This window comes from Cebus imitator, unplaced genomic scaffold (genome assembly GCF_001604975.1).
Source record: "Cebus imitator isolate Cc_AM_T3 unplaced genomic scaffold, Cebus_imitator-1.0 Scaffold494, whole genome shotgun sequence".
Lineage (NCBI taxonomy): Eukaryota > Metazoa > Chordata > Mammalia > Primates > Cebidae > Cebus > Cebus imitator.
In genome coordinates, this window is record NW_016107809.1 from 149,412 (window position 1) to 166,078 (window position 16,667).

General features: G+C 37.3%; 1 protein-coding gene across 5 annotated transcripts in view; it reads right to left on the minus strand.

Annotated features, from left to right (window-relative positions):
* The window catches only part of GSK3B (glycogen synthase kinase 3 beta), a 230,385-nt gene that overhangs the window by 96,246 nt on the left and 117,472 nt on the right, over positions 1–16,667 (minus strand). For 4 of the 5 annotated variants that reach the window (XM_017513514.2, XM_017513518.2, XM_017513517.2 and 1 more), the window contains exon 4: positions 10,056–10,166. The exons of the other annotated variant lie outside the window; for it this stretch is intronic. In XM_017513514.2, coding sequence (XP_017369003.1) covers positions 10,056–10,166 — 111 coding nt within the window. The remainder of the gene's footprint in view (positions 1–10,055; positions 10,167–16,667) is intronic. 5 annotated transcript variants of the gene reach the window in all.

The window sequence follows — 16,667 nt, forward strand, 5'->3', positions numbered from 1 at the left end:
CGGCTCACCACAACCTCCACCTCCTGGGTTCAGGCAGTTCTCCTGCCTCAGCCTCCCGAGTAGCTGGGATTACAGGCACGCGCCACCATGCCCAGCTAATTTTTTGTATTTTTAGTAGAGGCGGGGTTTCACCTTGTTGACCAGGATGGTCTTGATATCTTGACCTCGTGATCCACCCGACTCGGCCTCCCAAAGTGCTGGGATTACAGGCGTGAGCCACCGCATCTAAACATCATGTCATCTGCAAACAGAGACAACTTGATTTCCTCTTTAACCTATTTGAATACCCTTTCTTTCTTTCTGTTGCCAGACTGCCCTGGCCAGAACTTCCAATACTATGTTGAATAGGAGAGGTGAAAGAGGGAATCCTTGTCTTGTGCCGGTTTTCAAAGGGAATACTTGCAGTTTTTGCCCATTCAGTATGATATTGGCTGTGGGTTTGTCACAAATATCTCTTATTTTGAGATACATTCCATCAATATATAGTTTATTGAGAGTTTTAGCATGAAGCGTTGTTGAATTTTGTTGAAGGCCTTCTCTGCATCTATTGAGATAATCATGTAGTTTTTGTCTTTAGTTCTCTTTACGTGATGAATTATGTTTATTGATTTGTGTATGTTGAACCAGCCTTGCATCCCAGGGATGAAGCCGACTTAATCATGATGGATAAGCTTCTTGATGTGCTGTTGGATTTGGTTTGCCAGTATTTTTGATTTTTGCATTATAGTTCATCAGCTATATTGGCCCAAAATTTTCTTTTATGGTTGTGTCTCTGCCAGGTTTTGGTATCAGGATGATGTTTGCCTCATAAAATGAGTTAGGGAGGATTCCCTCTTTTTGGATTGTTTGGAATAGTTTCAGAAGAAATGGTACCAGCTCTTCTTTGTACTTCTGGTAGAATTTGGCTGTGAAACCATCTAGTCCTAGACTTTTTTGGTTGGTAGGCTATTGATTGCTGCCTCAATTTCAGACCCTGTTATTGGTCTATTCAAGGATTTGATGACTTTTTGGTTTATTCTTGGGAGAGTGTAAATGTTCAGGAATTTATCCATTTCTTCTAGATTTTCTGGTTTATTTGTGTAGAGTTGTTTACAGTATCCTCTGATGGTAGTTTCTATTTCTATGGGATCAGTGGTGATATCACCTTTATCATTTTTTATTGCAGCTGTTTGATTCTTCTCTCTTTTCTTAATTAGTCCAGCTAGCAGTCTTACCTATTTTGTTGATCTTTTCAAAAAAACAGTTCCTGGATTCACCGATTTTTATGAAGAGTTTTTTGTGTCTCTCCTTCAGTTCTACTTGGATCTTAGTTATTTCTTGTCTTCTGCTGGTTTTTGAATTTTTTTGTTCTTGCTTCTCTAGTTCTTTTAATTGTGACATTACAATGTCAGTTTTAAATCTTTCTTGCTTTCTCTGTTGGGCATGCAGTGCTATAAATTTCCCTCTACACACTGCTTTAGATGTGTCCCAGAGGCTCTTGTATGTTGTGTCTTCATTCTCATTGGTTTCAAAGAACATCTTTATTTCTGCCTTCATTTTGTTATTTATCCAGTAGTCATTTAGAAGCAGGCTGTTCAGTTTCCAATGTAGTTGTGAGGTTTGAGTGAGTTTCTTAATCCTGAGGTCTAATTTGATTGTCCTGTGGTCTGACAGACTGTTATGATTTTCGTTCTTTTGCACTTACTGAGGAGTGTTTTACTTCCAATTATGTGGTCAATTTTAGAACATGTGTGATGTGGTACTGAGAAGAATATATATTCTGTTGATTTGGGGTGGAGAGTTCTGTAGATGTCTACTAGGTCTGCTTGGTCCAGAGCTGAGTTCAAGTCCTGGATATCCTTGTTAATTTTCTGTTTTGTTGATCTGTCTAATATTGACAGTGGGGTGTTAAAGCCTCCCTCTATTATTGTGTGGGAGTCTAAGTCTCTTCGTAGGTCTCTAAGAACTTGCTTTACGAATCTGGGTGCTCCTGTATTGGGTGCATATATATTTAGGATAGTTAGCTCTTCTTGTTGCACTGATCCCTTTACCATTATGTAATGTCCTTGTTTCTCTTGATCTTTGATGGTTTAAAGTCTGTTTTATCAGACTATGATTGCAACCCCTACTTTTTTCTGCTTTCCATTTGCTTGGTAAATCTTCCTCCATTCCCTTTATTTTGAGCCTATGTGCGTCTCTGCATGTGACATGGGTCTCCCAAATACAGCACACTGATGGGTCTTGACTCTTCATCCAATTTGCCAGTCTCTGTCTTTTAATTGAGGCATTTAGCCCATTTACATTTAAGGTTAATACTGTTATGTGTGAATCTCATCCTGCCATTATGATGCTAACTGGCTATTTTGCCCATTAGTTGATGCAATTTCTTCCTAGCATTGATGGTCTTTACCATTTGGTACATTTTTGCAGTGGCTGGTACTGGTTGTTCCTTTTCATGTTTGATGCTTTGTTTAGGGGCTCTTGTATAGCAGGCCTGGTGGTGACAAAATCTCTAGGCATTTGTCTATAAAGGATTTTATTTCTCCTTAGCTTATGAAGCTTAGTTGGGCTGGCTATGAAATTCTGGGTTGGAAATTCTTTTCTCTAAGAATGCTGAATATTGGCGCCCACTCTCTTCTGGCTTGTAGGGTTTCTGCCAAGAGATCCACTGTGAATCTGATGGTCTTCCTTTGTGGGTAACTGGCCTTTCTTGTGGTTTCCCTTAGCATTTTTTCCTTCATTTCAACCTTGGTGAATCTGACAATTATGTGTCTTGGGGTTGCTCTTCTCAAGCATTATCTCTGTTGTGTTCTCTGTATTTCCTGAATTTGAATGCTGGCCTTCCATGCTAGGTTGGGGAAGTTCTCCTGGACAATACCCTGAAGAGTGTGTTTAACTTGGTTTCATTTTCCCCTTCACTTTCAGGTACACCAATCAAATGTAGATTTGGTCTTGTCACATAATCCCATATTTATAGAGGCTTTTTTCATCTCTTATCACTCTTTTTTCTCTAATCTTGTCTTCTTGCTTTATTTCAAGAAAACAGTATTAGTGAAAAAAGATCAAGCTGATCTTCAGTTTCTGATTATCTTTCCTTCTGTTTGATGGATTTGGCTACTGAAACTTGTGTATGCTTCATAAAGTTCTTGTGCTGTGTTTTCCACACAAGTTTCAATTTATCAAACTCATTCTCCATTCAGTTTTGTTCCCTTGCTGGTGAGGAGCTATGACCCCTTAAAAGAGAAGAGGCATTCTGGTTTTTGGAGTTTTCAGCCTTTTTGCACTAGTTTCTTCCTATCTTCGTGAGTTTATCTTCCTTTGGTCTTTGAGGTCAGTGACCTTTGGATGGGGTCACTGAGTGGACATCCTTTTTGCTGATGTTGAAATTATTTCTTTCTAAAGTTTGTTAGTTTTCCTTCTAACAGTCAGGGCCCTTTGCTACAGGTCTGCTGGAGTTTGCTGGAGGTCCACTCCAGACACTGCTTGCCTGGGAATCACCAGCAGAGACTGCAGAACAGCAAAGACTGCTGCCTGTTCCTTCTTCTGGTAGCTTCGTCTCAGAGGTATACCCGCCAGATGCCAGCCAGAGCTCTCCTGAAGTGTCTGTCGGCCCCTACTGGGAGGTGTCTCCTAGTCAGGAAACATGGAGGTCAGGGAGCCACTTGAGGAGGCAGTCTATCCCTTATCAGAGCTAGAAAGCTTTGTTGGAAAATCCGTTCCTCTATTCAGAGCTGCCACGCAGGGACGTTTAAGTCTGCTGAACTGGTACCCACTACCTTTTCCCAAGTGTTCTGTCCCAGGAAGGTGGGGGCTTTATTTATATGTCCCTGATGGGCTACTATCTTTTTTCAAAGATGCTCTGCTCAGCAAGGACATCTAGTGAGACAGTGCCTGCAGCTGCTGAGGTGTGTTGGGCTCCCCCAGTTCAGATTTGCTCGCAGCTTTGCTTACACTGTGGGGTTGAAACTGTCTACTTGAGCCTCAGCAATGCCAGAGGCCCCTCCCCACCACCGAGCTCAAATGACCCTGGTCGAGGTCAGACTGCTGTGTTGGTTGTGAGAATTTCAAGCCAGTAGATCTTAGCTTGCTGGTCTCCATGAGGGTGGGACTCGCCGAGCCAGACCACTTGGCTCCCTGGCTTCAGCCCCCTTTCCAGGGGAGTGAACAGTTCTGTCTTGGTGGCATTCCAGGTGCCAGCAAGACACCATGGGTATGAAAAAAAAAAAAAAAAAAAACTACCGTGGGTAGCATGGTTTCTGCCCAACAGCTGCCCAGTTTATGCTGGAAACTCAGGGCCTGGTGATTCTGTAGGTACTAGAGAGAATCTCCTGGTCTGTGGGTTGTGAAGACCATGGGAAAAGTGCAGTATCTGGGCTGGAGTGCAGGAAACAGTCCCTAATGGCTTCCCTTGGCTAGGAGAGGGAGTTCCCCAACCTCTTGCACTTCCTGGGTGAGGCAATGCCCCACCCTGCTTTGGCTTGCTCTCCTTGTGTTGCACCCACCGTCCAACCAGTCCCAATGAGATGAACCAGGTACCTCAGATGGAAATGTAGAAATGACCTGCCTTCTGAGTCAATCTTGCTGGGAACTGTGCACCGGAGCTGTTCCTATTCGGCCATCTTGTCCAGGGCTCAAAAAGTTTTTAACCTGTGTATTACTCACAGAACATACTCAACTCTCCCAGAAAAAGTAAAAAGCCATTATAAAGAAATGCAGTTGCCATCCTGGTAACATGTATATCAAACAAGTCCTTATCAGATGATGAAGTTCATAAATACAAAAGTTATTTGCATTTACTACTTTTATATCCTTCTCACAATCTAACATTTGTTATACAATAGGATTACAATAAAACTATGTAGAATGACTACATTAAGGAGATCAACTCGTAACTCATCAATTCCAGACACTGTTTTTATCTTTTCAGACCCTTAACATATCTGTGTCCCCAAAGAACAATGCCCAGAGCCAATAGATCTGGCCTCTGAAAGAGCTGTGGTTACATTAAAAAAAAAAATCATCCCTTTTCCCACAACGGGGAGAAGAGAGTGCTAGATCTTTCTCTCTCTGAATGCCAACTTAAGTATGTACAATGATATTATTTTCTATTTTAAAATACAGAATGCCAGATAACTAGCTCAAATATTTGCTGGCAAAAATACATTAAGTGCACATGGTTGTTTACTAAATAACTCTTTTTAATAGCAAAACCCAAGAAAACCTCAACAACAAAAAACAAAGGGAAAACAATATGTGGATTAATAGGTCAATGGATGAATAAACTAGAATACAGCCACAAGATGAAGTAACATGGTAGCCATAAAGAAGGTGATACACATACACACATGAAAACATGGACTGAACTCTATTTTTAACTGAAAAAAAAGAAAAAAATGTGTACTTTATGTAACCATTTATATAAAAGAGGGTAAAAATGAATAATTTCAAGTTTGCTTATTTTTTAAAATGGTAGGATAAATTAAGAACATTTAAAAAAAAAATACTGGTGAAGGAAAGGAACAGAACAGAGGGAACAGAGGTAAAAGCTAACCTTCTTTGAACATACCTTGTTTTCTTGATCTTGCTTTGAACTATGTATATTTTACATTAATTTTAAAGTAAAATTTATTTTAAAATTTAGAAAACCACAATCTATAATAAAAGTTAACTGAAACAAACAAATGCTTAATGGAGCATAATCACACAGAGAGAAATTGTTCAATTTTTTTGATATGGAGCCTCACTGCCACCCAGGCTCGAGTGCAGTGACACGATCTCGTCTTACTACAACCTTTGCTTCCCAGGTTCAAGTGAATTTCCTGCCTCAGCCTCCCGAGTAGCTAGGATTACAGGTGTGCTCTAGCAGGTCTAGCTAATTTTTGTATTTTTAGTAGAGGTGGGGTTTTGCCATGTTGGCCAGGCTGATCTCAAACTACTGACCTCAGGTGATCTGCATGTGTCAGCCTTCCAAAATGATGGATTACAGGCATGAGCCACCATGCCAGGCCTCAATGTTTCTTTAGAATAAAGAAATTTGACTGTTCATCCCTAATGGGATCTACTGGGTAAAATCAAGTTGTGATTGGATCTTAAATTATTTTTACCTGGTGGTAGCAGTGTTGGAATTGTTATTCTAAGATGGTTATGTAGGGTGCTGGGTAGAATAAGTTATTAATTATACTGCTATCATTGAGAAATAAAATTTTCAATGTAAGAGAAAGGAAATACAAATATAAGATTATTACAGTTAAGTAAAAATTCATCAATTTTATTTGAAAGCATCAATATGAACTCATGGTGTATTTATTTTTGGAAAAAAAGAAGATGGATTACATTGGAGAAAATTACCCATATATTTCCTAGCTCTGTTCACTAAAAAGACTCAGGAACAGTAACCAACCCTGTGACAATTAGCACCTCTAGCATCCAGACTGTGGTCTCTAAACACCACCTCCCACTCAAAGAACAAAATCTTCTTGAAGTAAACGCTGATTCTAAGTCTGGGAAATAAATGTGTAAGATGAACCTGGAATACTCTGTCATGTTAGAAAGCAAGAAAACTGTCAAATATTATTAAGACACATACAAGATACTTTAAAACAAACAACAAAACCCTCATTGTTACCTATGGAGGATGCTATGGAACTAATTATTATAAATTTTGGTAACTAAAGGAAAGGGATCAAATACATTTCCTGCCTTTCTTACAGAAACTATATCTAAGGGCACAAATAGGTCACATGGGAAAAATGCCTATGAAAGTATTCCAGCTTATAAATTAAGAAGGAATAATAACAGCAGAATATCAACATTTTGTAACCTTTAATGAATTAACGGATTTAGGCAGTGACCATCAATGGCTACTAACATCAGGAAAAGAAAGATATTATGTTCTTCCTTCAGAAAGCACTCAACACTACAAATGAAGTAGTTTTGACTCCTACCAAAAATATATTTAATTATCAGTGACCTAATCATCAACTTGCAGGAAATACAGAAGAGGCACATACTAACTACACTACAGAAATTCGGCAAAATTCCAGACCAAGAAAGTATAGGTCAAATGATCTGGTTTCCTTAGCAACAAAGTTCAAGAAAGAGAAAAAGAGATTAAAAGAAACATTAGAGGCACATTAGCCAATCTTAATACATAAACCTTAACTGAATGCCAATTCAAACAAAATAAACTTAAAAAAAAATTATGTTGGCCGGATGAGGTGGCTCATGCCTGTAATCCTAGCACTTTGGGAGGCCGAGGTGGGTGATTAACCTGAGGTTAGGAGTTAGAGGCCAGTCTGGCAACATGGTCAAACCCCATCTCTAAAAAAAAGTTTTTTTTTAATAAAAATAAATATTAAAAAATTATGTCACAGGCAAACATAAACTGTGTATTTGACAATAGTAATGAATTATTATTTATTTGCATAGGTATGACAATGGTGTTTTAATTACTTTTTACAAAGAAGATTGTGGTCAGGAGCAGTGGCTCACGCCTGTAATCCCAGCACTTTGGGAAGCCAAGAGGCTGGATCACCTGAGGTCAGGAGTTCAAGACCAGCCTGGTCAACATAGTGAAACCAGGTCTCCACAAGAAACACAAAAATTAGCCAGGCATGGTGGCATCCGCCTATAATCCCAGCTACTTGGTAGACTGAGGTAGGAGAATCACTTGAACCCAGAGGGCGGAGGCTGCAATGAGCTGAGATTGTGCCACTGCATATGCCAGCCGGGGCAGCAGAATGAAACTTCTTCTCAAAAATAAATAAACAAATAAATAAGAACATCCATATCTCTACACACACACACTCTCTCTCTCTCTGTAATGCTTACATGTGAAAATAAAAATATCTAGAATTTGCTTCAAAAAAGTAAAGGGAGTGCAGAGTAAAAAGTGGCATAGATAAAATAATTTTGGTTATGAATTGATAACTGTTGATGTTGTCTAATGGGTACATGGAGATTCACTGTTCTATTTTCTCTCCTTTTATATATGCTTGAAATCTCCAATAATAAAAACAAAAGTTCAGAATGAGTAAAGATCCTGAAATAAGCAAAATTTCTGTAGACAGATATATGAACAGAAAATCATTTGACATAGCTTAAGAAGTAGTGGAAAATATGTACTGCATAACCAGGGATTAATACAGATCATAAAGAGATAAGCAAATTTGGAGAGTAGTTTCAACAGAGGTATCATTATACTCCTGTTGTTTCTGAGGAGATTCTGCCAATAAAAAAGAATATGACATTTCTAGCCTCTTAACTACTTCATAATACATATATTTTGTCTTGTTTTATAGTTACTTATGTCATTTTTTCTATTTATTAGAGGAATAAAATATTTTATTAGCTTCAGGTTATTCTGCAATAATTTACCATTTACTGGCTGAAGCAAAGAGGTAGAACGAAAAACTGGTTACTTTTAATCTATTATGAGGAGCTTCTATTACTTCTACGTTATAGCCTCCAAATGTTTTCTCATATGCTAAGCTCATCTTATAGGCCAAAATGCTATATTGTGGGCAGGAAAGAAAGAAGTACAATTTTACCAACATGAAAGCTAAGCAGAGAATGGATCAGTGAGTTATTTGGAAGGATATAACTAATTTTCAGCCTCAAAACTAGGTCTTCAGGAACCAAATCTAGGTTTCTTCTGCTTCATAAATGTGCTACCTCTCTGTACTAGCAATAAGAGACACAGAATAGGCAGAATCAGATCATTATAATGTAAACTAAGCAGCTCAAAAATTATTCTAGACTTAGTTCAAAGGAATGTACTGCAGTGCTAGTTATCTAAAATAGGACCTGCTATTCTAAAACCTGAATAAAGTACTACAGTAAATTTGTAGTAGAAAACAGTATCTTTTAGTCTCCTACTATTATCAGTTCAACTACAACCTCAACCAAGTTTTGATAAGCCCAAATAAAATTATACTGAAATCAGAATTTAATTCCATGTACTAACTTCATCAGGAATCCTGGACTCCTTGCCAAAGTGATCTAGCTAACAAAAGCCCTTAAAGAACTTCTATTATTATTATTACTATTTTTGAACTTATGCAAAATCTACCCAAAGAACTTCTATTATTAATGTTATTAACACCTACCAAAAATATATTTATCAATTATCTAATCACCAAGATGACAGAGGAACATACTAACTACACTACAGAAATCCAGCAAAGTCCAAACCAAGAAAGTATAGGTCAAATGATCTGATTTCCTTAGCAATAAAGTTCACAAGAGAGAAAAAGAAAACCCATGGATTAAAGGCACATCAGCCAATAAAAGGTAATTCTTTTATTATTTTGAAGCTTAAATTTATAACAATTAAGACTTCCAAAACTCTAACCATAAGACATTTAGAGTCAATGCCATTTTATTTTCTAAAGTCATTTCCATAAAGGGTTAAATTTAGAAACTGTATTTAGATATCTGAACTTTCAAACTACTAGTTTTCACAACATCATAGTTAATAAAATAATCTGTTACTAATAATTAACTAAAACTTTAATAAAACTTATGCTAAATACCTAGCTATTCCAGCATGAGTTCTAGCAAATAAACAAGATGGCACTGATATTAGATACCAAAAAGTAAATAATGCCCAGTGCATATTTAAAACCACCAAAAGTTTAAGCTGCAAATACAGATACCAAGAAATATATAAATGGCATTTATGAACAAATGAACTTGAACATATTTATATTTTACAATTTTATATGATATATTCCTATTTTATATGATATGTTCCTATGTGTCTGTGGCACAATAAAGATATCAGAAATTAAATAAAAATGTACTATGGCTAGCAGAAATAACATCTACAAATGTCTGTGAAAAATATTCATTGCAATTCACCAGAATATCTTTAATATCTGAGTTATGAAACTTTAAAAGGTTCACACTTCACGTTTTAAAACTGTACAAGGATTTAACAAAGTTCCAACAATACCTACACTACAGTTTTTCTCCCTGAGTATTAAATACAATAATATGGTTAAAACATGCAAGAGGCTCTCCCTGGTTCATAAAAAATGTTTTCTAAAATAAAAAATTGTTTTGTGTTTACATACCTTGACATAAATCACAGGGAGCGTCTGTTTGGCTCGACTATAGTGTCTGGCAACTCTGTATACTGTTTCCGGAACATAGTCCAGCACCAGATTAAGATAGACCTCATCTTTCTGAAAGAGTATATTTAAAAAAAAAACAAAAAACAAAACAGATTAGAAACTGGTCTTTAAATATTCAAATTAGAGTAAATTCTCTATACATTTACTTATGCTGATTTTTAAAGCATAATGTGTCAATTTTAATTATATAAAATTTCTTCAGAATATAACCATAATCATAAAAACAAATCAACCACACCTTTTTACTAATAATCCAATGACTAGTCATTTCAACATTGTTAAGATTCCCAATTAACCTTTAAATGATTATTTTGGTTACCATGATTTTAGAGGCTATCACCTATCATAAAATTTAGTATTTTCTAGGCGGATAATGTCCTCATATCCTATTAAGAAAAGTATCATCGTAGCAGGGAGGGTATTAAATTTGAAACTAAGAAACATGAATTTCTAGCCCTAGCTCTGTTAGTTGGTGTGTGCAAGTCACTTGCATCTCTAGGCTTCAGTTTCTCCAACTACAATATGAAAAATCAGACTAGATAGTCCAAAATGTCTCTAACCTCCACACGCAAAAAAAGATCTTATAGTTACCTGGTAGTATATAATTGCTAGAAAAACCACTTGTCTTCTATAATTAACTAAAATTTTAAAAAATAATCTATAAGGCAACATGTTACCATACTCACAAGCTTATTACAGGTCATATGTTTAAATATCCATGCTCGGCAGCATAAAGACATTAACCCAAGATCAGTGGAGAAAAAGAAAGGCATTCTAACTGAACACCAAGTAGGAAAGAGGAGTAGGGTACTCCCTTACCCTGTTCATGTGACCAGTATCAGGTAAACTGAAGCAGAAAACAAGGTTGAGAATCACCATGTTCAAGCAAAGAATTGGTTACTCAGTGGGAAACACTGCTGATAAACAAACTTTCACAATCTCCCAATTTGAAATAATCTTACCTACCAAACCGAAGTCAACAATTTCAATTTTCAGCATTTATTGAGCATTTTCCATATATCAATGGCCACAGCAGAGGATGTAAAAGTATAAAAGAGATGACATCTAAGAGTATAAAAGGAGCATTTCAGGCAAGGAAAGAAAACTATATTCAAAATGTAAGGTCATGTAAGAGTATAGCAGAGATCAGGAAATAGTGAAACATCACGCCATTGACTCTACTACCTTCTCACTACACTCCACACACTTATGTTCTCCTCTCTTCCCTCCTTACCCAGCTTAAATTCCACGATCCATCATTATCCTCTCTCTCTAACACAAGAGTCAACAAACAACAGAAATGGTCTGCTGCCTGTTTTTAAAAATAAACTTTTAATGGAACAGAGCTATGCCCATTCAGTTGTATATTGTCTACGGCTGCTTTTGGACTACAGTGACAGAACTGAGTAGTTGTGCCAGAGACTATATAGCCCAGAAAGCCAAAAATATTTAAGAAATAGTTTATGGTTTTTCTACAACCCTAGTTGAATTAAGCTTTCTGCCCAGTCATGCCTATGACCAAAGAGCTGAAAGTGGCTGCAAAGAAACCTCTAATTGTGCTGACTGGTCTCATGTTAACATCATCAACAAAATTCAATTTGTTGGGCAGGTGTGATGGCTTACATCTGTAATCCCAGCATTTTAGGAGGCTGAGGTGGGCAGATTGCTTGAGCTCACGAGTTTGAGACCAGCCTGGGCAACATGGCAAAACTCCATCTCTACAAAAAATACAAAAATTAGCTGGGTGTGGTGGTGTGCACCTATAGTGCCAGTTACTTGGGAGAAGGTGGGCAAATGGCTTGAGCCTGGGAGGCAAAGGTTGCAACAAGCCAAGATCATGCCATGCACTCCAGTCTGGCTGACAGAGCCATATCTTGTCTCAAAAAAAAAAAAAAAAAAAATCAATTTGTCCAGCAATATACACTCTCCTGGTCCATTCACTTTTTTAGACCACTTAATCTCCCCTTTTCTCCTCTTCAACCTCTAACAGCCCTTCTCTATCCTCAGCCTCAACACATGACCTTGCTTGCATCACCGCATGCACTCACCCACCAGCATCTATCTTCATATACTCTTACTTTACTTCTATGACTAGAGACAAGCTAACCCAGCTCCTTCCTAAGGCAAACACTGCTACATGTTAAAACAAAAACTGTCCTGTACTATTTCTCCTACTCAAGGTCACTGCTCCAGAAATTTTTGTCTCTTTCTACATTAATTATTCCATGTAGAAACATTACAATCAGCACATAAACTTGCAATTATTTCTCCCTCTTAAAAAAAAAAAATATCGCTAACCACACTAATTACTACCATATTTTTGCCTCCTCTCATTAAGCTGACTTTTTCAAATTCCTCTCTCCTCCTATTCTAAAACTTTCTTCAACAGAATTTCACTACCACTATGCCAAAATTATTCCAGATCAACAATATCCTTGTTGCTAAATCCAAAGCCAATTTTCAGGCATCATCTTAACCTGCTCATCTATTGACTTAGCACTACCATTTGGAACAGTCGATCATGTTCCTTTCACTGATGCACCTTCTTCACGTCACAGGACATTGTATTTCTATAGTTTTAATCCTACTCTTTTTTTTCTCCATTTCTGCTTCCTCCTATTCTCCTTGATCTCTTAAAAATTGGAAGATCCACCTGGGCACAGTGGCTCACACCTGTAATCCCAGCACTTTGGGAGGCTAAGGTGGGCATATCACAAGGTCAGGAGTTTGAGATCAGCCTGGCCAATACGGTGAAACCTTGTCTCTACTAAAAGTACAAAAATTAGCTGGGCATGGTGGTGGGTGCCTCTGGTCCCAGGTACTCAGGAGGCTGAGGCAGGAGAATCCCTTAAACCCAGGAGGCGGAAGTTGTAGAGAGCCGAGATTGTGCCACTGCACTCCAGCCTAGGTGACAGAGCAAGACTCGGTCTAAAAAAAAAATCGGAATATCCCTGGACTTAGTCCTCGGACCTCTTTTGCTCTTTAAAATCACTCCTCCTTGATAATCTTATCCAGTCTAATGGTTCAATACTACTATACACTGTTTATATATAAATAAATACACATATACTAGACCTCTGCCCTTAACTCTACACTAGAATATCCAACTGTGTATTTGGTATTTCTCAGGCTAAAAACTTTACAATCATCCTTAATCAACTCCCAGCCTCTTCTCTCTTACACTTACACACACACACCTATACCCACACATATACCCTCATATCCTTATGCCAGAAAATACGAATGGTTCCACCTTTACAAATTTATCCAGATCCAACCACTCATCATTTTCACTGCTAGAACCCTTGTCTAAACCACTGTCATCTCTCACCTGGATTGCTGTAATATCCTCCTAAATAGGTTTACCTACTTCTACCCTTATTCCTTTCCAATTTACTACCAACTAAAATCAAGTTAAGCTAGACTGTATCTCTTCTACTCCACCTCATTGGTCTATAATGTACTACACACCCATCTCATTATTTCTGTCCTCTATTCTTCTACTCCACTGCTCTCCTCACTGCTTACTCTTCTCTAGCCAAGCTAGCCCCTGGCTGTTTCTTGAACACCTATGGTACATTTTCACATTCAGGAATTCTGAACTTCAAGGCTTCTAGTCCTTCAACCTAGAATGCTCTCCCCTAAGGTATGCTCAAAGCTCATTTGTCTCAACTTCTTCAAAATCTTTGGTTAAAGTGGTACCTTCTTAGCTGGCTTTCCTTAATCATTCCATTTAAAATTATAACCCACTCCTCCACCTCCACATCCCCCATCTGCCTTCCCCACTTTATAAATGAAACTTACCACTTTCTAACCCCATAGTTTATTTTATAGTATCTGCTTACCCTGACTAGACGAGGCTCCATGAGGGTAAAGGCTTTTGTCTGTTTTGTTCACTGCTCTATTTCCATGTAGAATAGTGCCTAGCACACAGTAGGTACTCAGTAAATATTCACTGACCAAATTAAGTTGAGGGGCAATGAGCATTTCTTTAAAATTTAGTATTATATATTTTACAATACATATGTATATAAATCATGTTGTACACTATAAATATATATTTTTTATTTTTCAATTATATCAATAAAGCTTCAAGAAAAAAATTAGATTACAAACCAACAGGTCTGTTTTAACTCAAACAGTATTATGGAAAACGGGTATGGAGAGGAGGAGACTTGGCAAGATGAGAATGAAAGCAGGGTAAACAGCTGGAAACCTTCTACAAGAGTCCAAAGCCTGGATCAGGGAATAAGGCAATAGGGATATTTTTAAAAGCAGGAGAAAGGTAGGGTAGATATACTGGCTAGATGAACATCAGAGTAATAGAGAATCCAAGAAACAAAGAGATTGGGATTAATTTAACTGTTTTTAAGCTTGGGCAACTAAGGACATGATGAGACAGAGAAATCAAAAAGAGTAGAAAGGTTTGAAGGAAAAATTATTTGAGCTTTTACTTAATGAATCTCAGAACACTTTGGGTAGCTATATTACACAGGTGGTTACAAACACAGGTCAAGGCAAAACTCAGGAAGCAAGAATGGAGTACAGCTTGAGATTCAGGCAATAGCTGGAGCCATGAGAATAGACTTGTTCACCTAAGAAGAACATGCAAAGTAGAAGAGTAGGGAAAGGACTGAGTATGAAATCCTGAAAAACACTAAATTTAAGAAGCAGATAAAAGCGGACTCAGCAAACATGAAGAAAAAAACTAAGAGGCACAAGAAAGCAAGGAAAGATTTGCATGAAGGATCCAAAGCTGAAGTTTCTATAAGGGTGAGATGTGAAGCATTTCAATAGCAGATGAGATGAGGAATAAAAAAGGGGTTATTCGATCTATATCTAATATCTTGGTATATCTTGGTTCAGTGATGCTCTTGGAAAAAGAGTTTTCAGATCATACTGACAGTAGCAACCAAGCTTTATTGAGTTCACGAGTGTACAGGTGGCAGGGGAAGAATAGGAGGCAGTTAATTCAGTTTATTCTCACAAAGTCTCTAGTGATGAAAGGAAAGAACTGGGAGTTGGTAATTCAAGGGGAGACAAAGTCAAAGAAGAATTGTTGCTGGGCTTTTGTTGGCACTTTTTACTGGCTAAAAAGACCCAAATTTATTTGTAAGCTAAGTAGACAAGGGTAGAATAAAGTTATAAAAAAAAAAAAAGGAGGGAAAAGGGATAACTGAGGAAGCAAGATTCTAGAAAATCAGAAGGAAGAAACATGGACAAACTATACAGCATGGTAATTAAGAAGATTAGCATGAGTCACACAAAACTATATAGAAGTCCCAATTCTGTTACTAGGAGTTACGTGACTATGAGCAAGCTATTTAACCTCTCTAAGCATCAGTTTCCTCTTCCGCAATATAGAGCTAATGACAGTATCTATTTTAAAGAACTGTCATAAGATTATAAGAAATAATCCACATGAAATTGTTTAAACACATTACCTAACACACAATAAAGACTCAAAGTTTAGCTATTTTCGACCTCAAAAAAAGAATATCATTTTTTCTTTAAATCTAAAATAAGTGATTAGGTATTAGGGAAAAGGAAAGAAATGTAAGTTAAATGAGTTATATGTGATGATCTTATTTCTTATAAAGTAAAAGAGAGAGAAAATGGCATGCAAAACTAGGGGTAGCAAGAGTAATGCTGAAGGCTAAAAGAAAAAAATGCAGAGATCAATATTCAGAGATAATCAGTTCCCACAGTAAATGAAGTCTAATAAAGAACAAATAAATACAATGCTCAATTGGTGTGAAAAGGATTGCTGTATTAAATAAAATTCAAAGAATGGTGAGTCTCAGGTTATAAGAAAGGTCATTAACACAGATGCCAAAAGCATTTTTTAAACTATTAATAACAAAGTTTCTTGATTTTAATGATCCATTTTACAAGGTTAATTATTACACATTTATGAACAACCTGGAGATGTGTATACCATTGAATTCCATTTTACTTCATTTGCTAAACAAACATACTAACAGTTAAGAATGTAAAGACTGAACCAGGCTGGTGGCTCATGCCTATAATCCCAGCACTTTGGGAGGCCAAGGCAGAAGGATCGCTTGAGTTCGAGACCAGCCTGGACAACCCAGAGAGGCACCATTTCTACAAAAAAATAAATAAATAAAATTAGCCAGTCCTGGCAGTGCACAACCATGGCCAAAGCACTTGGGAGGCCAAGGTGGGAGGATCACTTGAGCCCAAAAACGTCAAGGCTAGTGAGCCATGCAATCCAGCCTGAACAACAGAATGAGATTCTGTCACTCTTTCTCTCTCTCTCTCTCTCTCTCTCACACACACACACACACACACACACACTCTTAATCTTTATATATTTAAACTATATATAAGATTAAATGATGAATTCCAAGTTCAACAGAGGTTTGTAGTTATACCACTATAAGCTCTGTCCTTTCCTTGTCCCAATCAATATTTTCATAAATGATTTCCTTTACTAGAGGTTGCAAAAGCAAGTGCCATTGACAGCTAAGCAACAAATGTAAAAGTGTGAAGACAAATTGTGTCATGCAGTAAGGGGCAACAGTTGGT